This window comes from Pyxicephalus adspersus, chromosome 5, assembly GCF_032062135.1.
Source record: "Pyxicephalus adspersus chromosome 5, UCB_Pads_2.0, whole genome shotgun sequence".
Lineage (NCBI taxonomy): Eukaryota > Metazoa > Chordata > Amphibia > Anura > Pyxicephalidae > Pyxicephalus > Pyxicephalus adspersus.
This window is the reverse complement of record NC_092862.1, coordinates 92,165,504-92,176,646: the sequence shown is the minus strand read 5'-3', so window position 1 is coordinate 92,176,646 and position 11,143 is coordinate 92,165,504. Positions and strand designations below refer to the sequence as shown.

At 35.4% G+C, this 11,143-nt stretch overlaps 1 protein-coding gene across 2 annotated transcripts in view; it reads right to left on the bottom strand.

The window, feature by feature from the left end:
* The window catches only part of STAC (SH3 and cysteine rich domain), a 144,543-nt gene that overhangs the window by 25,828 nt on the left and 107,572 nt on the right, over window positions 1-11,143 (bottom strand). For both annotated transcript variants that reach the window (XM_072412126.1, XM_072412127.1), the window contains one exon: window positions 6,111-6,181. In XM_072412126.1, coding sequence (XP_072268227.1) covers window positions 6,111-6,181 — 71 coding nt within the window. The remainder of the gene's footprint in view (window positions 1-6,110; window positions 6,182-11,143) is intronic.

Sequence of the window (11,143 nt, the reverse complement as noted above, 5' to 3'; positions counted from 1 at the left end):
AGTGATCATGAGTGACTTTCAACAATAAATGTGTACTGTAGTCTTCTTCATGGAAAAATAAGACATCCCCTGAAAATAAGACCCAGGGCATATTTTGGCATTTCAAAAAATATAGGAGAGTGCCTTATAATCGGGGAAACAGGGTATGTATCTCGTATCACCCTGAGTTTAGTAAAAGTAGAAAGAGGTAATGCTGTGATTATAAAAGTAAACTATCACAAATTATACAAAGATGGGTTTAACATTTTCATATTATTTAGAAGCTCAGTATAATAATGATTTGTCTGGAAATGTGTAATCTTTATCTCAGAATTAATGAATATGCAACAGTGTTTCTTCTATTGCAGAATACTGGTATATGCAGCCTGAAGTCAAGATCTATTTGTGCTTCTAATTCCAATCACAACTGTTAGATTACAAGTAAAAGAGACTTGGCTACACCCAAATGCTGCAGTAAAGTTCAATCACCAACCAAAGCTGAGTAAAGTTTAATTGAACCAGAAAGCAGTTTACAGAGTTAATCTATTCAATTGTATCATATACATGCATAAACCAATAAATTCTGCCGACACACCTTTAATATATCCCCTTTACTTAATTAGGATTTATAAAGAAAGATTATTGTAAATATCAATATAATGAAGAAGTTACATGAGGATAAAGAACTGTAGCCTTGGAATTTGGTTAAGATTCGAAAAACGGTCAAATTGTGCAAATTTAGGAAAGTATAGCTCCAATTTTGTATAAATGTCAGAAAAAGGATAAAAATATGAGGATTATATATTAATATGTTGTTCAGTGCTTTTTTATTGTATTAAATTTGCAGATTTGATGCGCTCCTATACTAATAAAGTGAACTTTAGGCAGGCAGTACTGACTCTGGACATGCCTGGTCTCCCAAGTTTTATCAGTTTCGCCCATCCTTCCAGCCAATCAGGAAATAGCCTCTTAATTATCCCTGGCTATTTAGCTAGCTTAGACACAGCACTCAGCATTTGTGCAATGTGTCTCACTTCTCACTGTCTTTTTTTCTGGATCCCTGGTATTTGACCTCTGGCTTGTGACCTGATCCGTCATGCTTGCTGCCTGCCTCAACCACGGTCTTCATTGACAATGCTTCTGCCTAGTGATTTGGTACTGTGTGTCTTCCTGCCCATCCTGGTGTGCCCAAGAACCGCAACCTGGCAGTAACCACCAACACAACATCATCAACACTAGAAGCTCTGGAGAAGACCTGGTTACTGCTTAGAATCTGCGCCTTGCCCGTTTTCAGGGCTCACACCATTTCTGTGCAAGCCGTAGCACCCCTAGTGGCTCTGTCTCCCCAAGCGTGACAAATGTCTATACACAGAGACCCATAAAACTTTATATGTGTCTGGTAACTCCTTCTCTGTTTGCTCCTTTACTCTCCTGCTTTCTCTGTCTGTACTTTTGCACATTTTCTCTCTTTTAGTACTTGCTGATGATATCTCACTCAACTCTGGCCCCCCTCACAGCTTCTCTCTTCCCTACCCTCTCACCAACATTCAACCTCCTCCTAACCTCATTACTATCCCTACTACCTATAAGTTCGTCCCCCCTTTCCCTGGCAGTCTATTGAATGCCAGATCCGTTGGCAATAACTTAACCTTTATACACAACCTTCTTCTCTCTAAATCTCTAAACTTCCTGGCTCTTACTGAAACTTGCCTTTCCTCCTCAGGCTCTGCCACTGCTGCTGCTCTCTCCTTTGGAGGCCTGTGGGTCACACATACCCCTAGACCTGGCAACACTACCTCCTCCTTTGGACACAGAACATCAACGGGCCCACACATATCGCTTGACACACTTTAGACCTGGTGTTCTCCAAACTCTGCAACCTCACCTACTTTGACAACACACTAGTTCCCTTTTCTGACTACAACTTAATCACCTTCAACCTATCTAACTCTTGAAATATTCGTAACCTTGACCACAACCAATTCTCAAACTGCCTTGGGTCCCTCACCCGCACTCTCCAAAATCATCTCCCCAGATGAAGGTGCCACCCAGTTCAACCACTCTCTTTCCTTGGCTCTGGATAAAGTTGCCCCTGCCACCTTCCGCTACCCCAGCCCTGCCAACCCCTGACCCTGGCACATCAATCACCCCAAACATTTACAAAAGATTGTTCGAGCAGCTGAGTGCGAGTGGAGGAAATCTGGCCCCACTGCTGACTTTATGGACTACAAAGCCAGACTACAACACTTTAACACTGAACTCACTGTCACCAAGTAAAATTATTTCTCCGCTGTCATTTCCTCCCAAGCTTCCAACCCATGCAGCCTATTCTCAAAAATTGACTCCCTCAATCCCACACCCACTCCCCCCACAACTACCTTCTCTGCCCAAGACATAGCCACCTACTTTAGGGATAAAATTGACAAAATCAGACATGATGTCTCTGCTCCCCGGGCCACTCCAACCAGAATCTACTTGTGAAGTATCATACCATAGAAATAGAAGAGATTGAAGAATTAGAATTTAGAAATTCAAAAATATTTACAACAATTTATTTCACAGTTGGTTATAAAAAAAAGAATAGAAATTCTGTAAGGATCAACAAGCTTTCCTGCAACAGAAACAATCAGCAGGATGACCCTGAAAACTGAACACAGAAAGCTGATAAGAGACCCTTGCAGTTAATACCAGCTTGAACAAAAGTCCAAGATCATGCTAGACACGTGGTTTATTCACCCCATTAACTGTTTGTAAATTTTTATGCCTATATGGACTTCCGAGTATACGTTATTGGACAATCTGCTTAATGACAATTAGATAACGGCTTAAGCCCTCCTATACAGGAGTGATTCTGTATGCCTATAAAGATTTATGTATTTCCTGGTTTTAGTTTAAAAATCTGTGCTTTAACTGCTAAGCTTTTGATTTTCTCTGTTGCAACAGTAAATCTTCTTAGTTAGGATCTACTGTCTCATCTCTGATGGTCTGTTTGGAGACCCCCTAAAAGAACCAAACAGACCTATGGATTTCATACTAACAAACTAGGCTGCAAAGTCAAGTGGTGACCAAGAACATTTGCTAGCTTTTGAAAACAAGTAAATAGGAGGCATAACTAACTAAAACTAACTAAAAACATATCAGTTATTTACACAATACACATGTTCCATAGCCTTTGTACCCCTCAAAATTATGGATTAATTACTGTTCCACAATGGAAGCCTCACATTTTTAGTCCCCCTATTTTAGTCTTATTAGAGAAATCTTTTGCATTGGTGTCAGTGGAAACATCCCCCCTTAAATTGATGTCAGTAGAAAAAAAGGCCTTTGCATTGGTGTCAGTGGAGAAGTGCTCTCCTATATTACAATTTACCCATATGGGATGCTAGAAAGTCTATCCTTAGTTAATACAGCCTTCAAAGTTGACCTTGGGGTCAACAACCTAGATGATGGGTCCCATGAGTATTCCAGCAGCAGGACATTATTGTAGCACTGACAGATATAACTTCAAGTTAGCCTCAGTGGTCCTTAAACGTCTAGCCTGTTTAAATGGCTTTAACTCTGCTTCCATATACAAAAATTAGGGCTTTGAATCCTGTCCCAACCTAACATATGCTTTTAAAAAAAATTACACACTCATTTTTTAAATTTGGATTAAACCTTTCTCGTTGTGATTACTAGTTAAAAACAAATATAACAAATTTTTCCTTGTAATATACATTTCTGAAGTCTAAAGTGTAGTGACCAGGTAGTGGTCAAAATGTGTCTTTTTTGTTTTATTATTTGGTAGATATAATTCTCACCTCCTTAGTTCCTCAGCTTCATCATATGATCTGTTTTGGGGCAAGTCCATTTGCCTTACCATCACTATGTCAGTCCAATTAGCATTCAGTACATTGTGAAATATGTGTAAAAAAATAATTATACATTTGGTAGAAATAATACCATGTTGCTGATAGAAGAGCCTGAATTCTCATTGTATTGGAAAATGTCATGTCCAAGCTTAGCATAACTATTCACTGTTTAATTAAAAGTGACTATTTTCCATGTTTTTGTGTCTTAGTTTCTGAAAGCATGTCAGAGTTAATCATGCTTTGATTTCCCGCTAAGAAATTTACTGTGTTGCAGGCATTATTTCATGTTCTGTGTCTGTCAACTTTTATATCCACATTAGCTTTTTGGGTATTGCCATCCTGACACTATTTGAATAGTTTTTGAAGCAGTTAAATGGAAATTGTTTCTAGACAAAACAATCTTACAGGTTGAGGTGTAGCTATAGCAACATTACCATACAGTAAAATGTGACTTATTAACTCATACCCATCATCCAGCTGTTTGTATGGAACGTACGTGACTTTTATATATTTTTTTTTCACTGGTTTTTCTTTTTCTATATTTGTGATCTCACATCAGTACTTCCAAGTGTTTTTTCCTTATCAATAGGAGCTTGCTTTTATACTATAATGTTGTTATTTAATAACCATAATTCACTGTTTTTTTAAATTTATAGTACATTTGTATAACTTTAACATTATTTGTTGTTTTAAAATCTTGTTATTAAAATCTTGTTATTTCGGGTTTTGATAGAATCATACCTAATAGATTGATAGAATCATTGATAGAATCACAACGCAAAAATACATGGAAATAATGTGGATTCATAGAATTCTAGGAAAATGAGCAAAAGCAGTATGTTACTGAAATCATGAATCCTAAGTAACCCCAGACAATTTAAATTAAATGTTTTCTCTAAAAATCCAGTCAAAATGATGTCACTCTAGAGAAATAGGCAACTAACATCTAATGCAATCTTGGAAAGATTCAACCTTCAAACTTCCCTTTCTATTTATGTATTTATTAATATATTTGTATATTTGCAATGATAGAGGATAATGAAAACAAAAATGCAATACAGTTGTAGTGAAAATTGTTACAAAATAAGTATACAAAACAAGATTGATATAGGAAGCTTTAAAAAAAAAATGAGCCATGAAGCTGTGTGGTATCAATAAAAAAATAGCAAAAAGCTATTGGTTAAAAAATGTAGACTTGGGCTGCAAATGAATTTTTCGATTTTTATAGGACTAAAAAGTTACCAATTCATCTGACACCTCAGACGAGGGATCTTGACACATCAATGCCAGATAGTCTGCAGAATAGCTGTACTGAATCCAATAAATTCAGGTATTTTAAAATTTCTTGGATCTCTGAGCTTGGGAAGAGGTTAAATCGTCCATGTGCAATTATATCATTAACTCTATCAAACCATTGTTTGATGATGGATGGGGGTGGGGGGATTGCTTCCCTTGATGCCCTTTTATGGATCTTGGCAACTATTTTATGAACAGAGATTATTGATGCTGAGATAATACATCAAGTAACAAGACTCACAAGACAATTACCCTATGGCAAAAGAAGAAAAACATTTAAATAAACCTAATATCAAAATTTTTTACAGGTCAGTAAATATTTATTTAAAAATGTAAAATAAACATTTTCAATATTTGAATTATTTTTTTAAAATACTGAACAATTACAGCTACAATCAAAATTAATGGCAATGCTCATCTTCATGCTGATGTCCCCATTGTTTTTCTCTAAAAACCTTTAGTATGCATGTAAATTACTATGCTATAGGGAACAGGTCACATTATTGTTAAGGACTTATTTGGTTCCTGATTGTCAGTAAGGACCCAAAGTTAGCAGTTGTGAAAAGTGATGGCTGCTGACTTTCAAAGGGGGCCGGTGAATATTGTTTTCCAACATAGTGCATTGTGCTAGTAAACGATAATTACCTGATTGCCAGTGGGAAGGGATTATTGTTATGGTCCGCCTTACTAACCATGGGAAGCTTGAGGTGGTGCCAAAAAAGTAGAAATTTGTATACAAGTTTCATTACTTCTGCCTTGTGATAAATTGAAATTTACCTGTAGTTTTTAGCAAGGGTAAGCTTTTAAGAGATACATTTTTCATTAAATGTTCATTCTAAATTTCCCAGGGTTCTGAAAGGTTTATAATAAAAAAATGTTTTATAAAACAACTACTAATCAGTCTTTCTAATTAGTACACACTTCTCAATCCACAAGTGCTTTTAAAATAGTGTAAACATACTTAAATATAAAAAATATTTATACCATTGACTGTATGCCTGTTGCTTGCTGTTCTTCACTGTAAGATTCTGTACCATTTTCTAAGTAGCTAAAAACTGCAATAAAAAGTAGAAAACATATGGAGTATATGTTAATGTAGACAACATGCGGAACAAAATAACTTTTAATAAATATGGTGAATCATTTAAAAATACTAGTATTTGGTAAAAGACATAATGCATTTCTGTATAAAACAGTTTTCTGAAGCATAACAACCAAGCATATGAGAGTCTTCAGAATCCATCCTACCAGTTAGTTAAACACTAAAAATACTGGACCATTCCCTGTTTTCCCATTTTATTTAATAAGCAGTCATAACAATGTTGTATATTATACTCCCTATATAAAAAATCTCTTTAAGGTTGTCTATAGAACCCTAATATGTCTGGCTGCTCAGTGATTTAAACAGGTTACAAAAGCATTTGACAAATTCAGTGATATTATTAATATGGATATAATGTTTTGAATGTTTTCTAAGATAAGTAATTGTATAACAGTTTTGTTATGGGGCCAAATCAGCCATAATTATTGAAATTGATCACGTGTAATACTCCCTCTAATACATAATAATAAATAATAATAATACTCCCTCTAATCCCTCTAATAAATATTTGGACAGAGACAACTTTTAATTTTAGTTCTGTACATTACCACAATTAATTTTAAATGAAACAACTCAGATGCAGTTGAACTGCAAACTTTCAGCTTTAATTCAGTGGGTTAAACAAAAAGATTGCATAAAAATGTGAGGAACTTAAGCCTTTTTTAACACAATCACTTTATTTCAGGGGCATAATACAGATGGACAATGACCCAAAACATACAGCCAAAGCAACCCAGGAGTTTATTAAAGCAAAGAAGTGGAAAATTCATGAATGGCCAAGTCAGTCACCTGATCTGAACCCAATTGAGCATGCATTTCACTTGTTGAAGACTAAACTTCGGACAGAAAGGCCCACAGCAGCTGCAGTAAAAGCCTGGCAGAAAATTAAAAAGAAGGAAACCCAGCATCTGGTGATGTCCGTGAGTTTAGGACTACAGACTGTCATTGCCAGCAAAGGGTTTTCAACCAAGCATTAGAAATGAACATCTTATTTTTAGCTCTTTAATTTGTCCAATTACTTTTGAGCCCCTGAAATAAAGTGATTGTGTTAAAAAAAGGCTTTAGTTCCTCACATTTTTATGCAGTCTTTTTGTTCAATCCTGAATTAAAGCTGAAAGTCTGTTTGTTTATTACAATTATGTTTGGACATTTCATTTGTTTATTACACATTATGGACATTTCAAATTTGTGGGCACAAAAAGTCTGTATTGATATTACAAGCAAAAATATATACAAGGATGTTATTACCTTTTGCAATATATGATTTGTAACAAAAAGAAGTTTAAAGAAACAAATAAATATTCATTTTGTTCTGGAAAGGGGAAACACTGCATACTAACATTCTAACATGCATTTGATTTTCAGCTACAAGCTGCACCTTGTTAGATACTGAATTGTTGGAATGCTTTTGGCATCTTACTACTTTAACCACTTTGTTTTGGCATGCTAACTTGCCAAACTGCCAAATTTACCATTAGGTTGTAATTTGCTCTTTGTTGTGAAAATATGCAATTTTCCTGGCAAATAACAGTTTTAATGACATTGTCTTGAGTTTTAATGTGAAGTCTGGGAATGGAAAAAACATTAATTTTACCTGCATAGGATAAAGACAACCTTGCAGATGAGACATGAAATAAAAGAACCTTTAAATGTTACTTAACCTTATCTCAAAATGTCCTTCTTAAAAATATGACATTGCATACATTTTTTAGGCTGAGGATTACAATTATTTGTTGGGTGGTGACAAAATGTAGCTCATAATTTTTTTTGAACATCTATTTATTATTTGAACATTATATGAACATGAACAAAATTTATACGTGAAATGAGGAATACTATAACCAAATTAAGGGGGGAGGGGACATTAAAAAGGTAAGGGGTACAATACAGAACGAGTGTCTGTTGTCACTATGTGAGTTATACTCCAAAGAATCAAACAGTTGTAAGAAAGAAGAAGAAAGAATCAAACAGTTGTAAACAAGCCAGCTCAGTTGAGGGCTAATAAACTAACATTTATCCTTGGAAGAAAGTCCAAGAAGACGCCTAACAAGTTTGATATAGATGTGGATCCTCCATATAGGGTGGGTCCAGTTGTTGCTTTTATTTCCCAGTATCGAGAAACTGCTGCCAATAAATCCATTTATGCTGAAACTGCCCGTGGCTAATAGTTTATTCTATAGGTTAACAGCAATTTTAAAGCGCAAACATTTATTTTTACATATAGTTAGCATATCTATATGAATTTGCCTTGATATTGGACTCTTGTCATCCTCTACACACCAGCACTCAGAATAGACTAGGAAAGGGAGCCATTTAGGCTCTAAAGACATGTGTGCCAAGAATAAACACTCTCCCAGCAGGGGAGAGCAGAATTAGATTTCACCTTTTTAGATGTGCTTATTTGTAATTTCATTTTCGTATTGAGATAGCAAAATACAGGGTCAGTATATAAATTAAAAAAGATTATGCTCACATGAACAAGTTACTGCTTTGTTTGATTGTTTGCAGAGAGCAATACCTGCAACAGAAACAGTAAGCAGGATGACCCTGAAAGTTGAACACCAGAGGCTTTAAGGCTGATAAGAGACCCTTGTGGTTTTAACCAGCTTGAATAAGAATCGAGGATTGCGGACAGTCGTTTTAGTGCCAAAAATGTTAGACACATGCTTTATCCACCCTATTAACAGTTTGTAAAGTATTATGCTTTTATGGACTTCTGAGTATATGGTATTGGTAAATTAGCTTAATTACAGTTATATAACAGCCTAAACCTTCTTATAAAGGAATGATTCTGTATGCCTAAAATATTGATGTATTTCCTTGTTTTAGCTAGAATCACTGTGCTTTAACTGCTAAGCATTTATTTTCACTGTTGCAACAATAAATCTTCCTCATTAGCATCTACTAGCCCCTGATTCATCAAGCAGAATCGGATTATCGGTCGCGCATTCGTATTAGCGATCCGGAATCGTACGCGGTCGCGCTATTCAGCAACAGAAAAAGCTCGGGCACGGAGCCGCGCTTATCCGACAGCTTTTTACTGGCGATCTTGCATTAAAAGTCAAGTGAGGCGGGTGTACGCACATACTCGAGTCCGGACCTCGGTAATCCGCGATCGCTGGCAGCGCGTACTTTCGCGCTTCCAGCGAGCGCGGATTTCATTGATGAATCAGGGGCACTGTCTCATCTCTTATGGTCTGTTTGGAGACCCCCTAAAAGAACCATACAGCATGCTGAAACTCTGTATTCCTGTCTGCTGTTCTATCCCTGATAGAGCTATACCATACGCCATCTTTGCTGCACAATGATTTTTACTTCCTAGTTAGGATCTTCTGCTCCCTACATATATCACCAGTATTTTTGTGTAAAAGACCAGTACTTGCCTACATGGTAGGAAAGTGTAATCCTGTTATGCCAAGGGAAGGAAGACGAACAGTGTCACGCTCCACAAGCACAGGAAAGGAAGATGGGCCAAGAGATATTTCCTTAATTTTGAAATAAGGTAAGAAAATATTTTTGTACTTTTTCATTTTATTTACACGTGACACAAAGCCAAATTAGATATAATTTAGATATAAAACCAAATATAGTTCCACTTTATTACTGTATATTACCTTGATATCACAGCTCAGATGGTTGGATCACATGAACCAGATGGACTGCTTTTGAGAACTGACATGTTTTGCAAAGAGTGGTATTTCTGTTTGGAATTTACCTACAAAGTTAAATTTACTTTTATGTTTATATTTGGTTTCTTGAGCAAATAACATTTTTTTACACTGAATAAACACTTGGAAATCAAACTAATACACCCAATATACCTCACATATACAGGGGACTAAATTGGGTAAATATAATATATATATATTTGTATTAGATGGCGTTTTTGTGTAAATCTTACTAAAACTAATGCTAAGAAGGACATTTCATATTTATAGTTGCATTGACTTCCTAAAACCTGAGATTTAACAATACTTGTTATATATACTGTTGTTAGAAAAAAAAGTACCACTGAAGGCTAAAGAACTTACATTTTTTTATTGAAATTGTTACCAACTTTTACATTTTAAAACTATTTTAAAAAATTGCAAGTACAGTTATTATAAAATGTTTCCCATGACACATGCACTGTGGCCAATCACACATTAAAAAATAACAGCAGCTCTTGCCAAACCACACTCAAAAAGCATCAACACTTCCTATCAAGCCTTTCTAGCAGCCTTTTATATTGTTGTGACACAGAACACAATTAAAACATAAATAGGCAGCAGTCTGGTAGAACTGTGGCTGGTAATGGCCCTAAATCAAAGACCGGAAAAAGCAGTACTACTTTATTATTCTGAAATAATTAGTAGCAATCCACAACAATTATTATTGCAATTGAAATCCTCTAAATTCATCAAAGTGCACAAACAGTCTCCAAAAAGAAACAAAGAAGACAATGGTGAGCTTGCACTGCTTACCATATTTCTGAAATACAATGGGGTTGATTTTTTTAAAGTTTAGGCTGTTTACTTAGCATCACATAGCTTAGAGAAAGCTGTGAAAATGTACCTTGCAAAGACTACCACATTCAAGGAAATAAAAAAATGGATTTTTGCTTGTGTATGATAAGATGACTAAAGATGGCAGAGCTTTACATAATAACCAAAGTCGACTATGCCTTCCACAAAATTTGCTAGGTGGCATACTGATCTATGCCTGTTGTAGGATTTAGCTGGGCTAATCTGTGCTGCAGTGAGTTTCGAGTAATTACTGTTGCTAACCTTTTCCTAACCTATCATTCATATATATATATACTAAATACCAAATACTTAGGATATAAATGTTGATGTATAATTTGATGTTTAATACTAAATACCAATAAGGTGGAATATAATATATATTTATATATATATATATATATATATATATA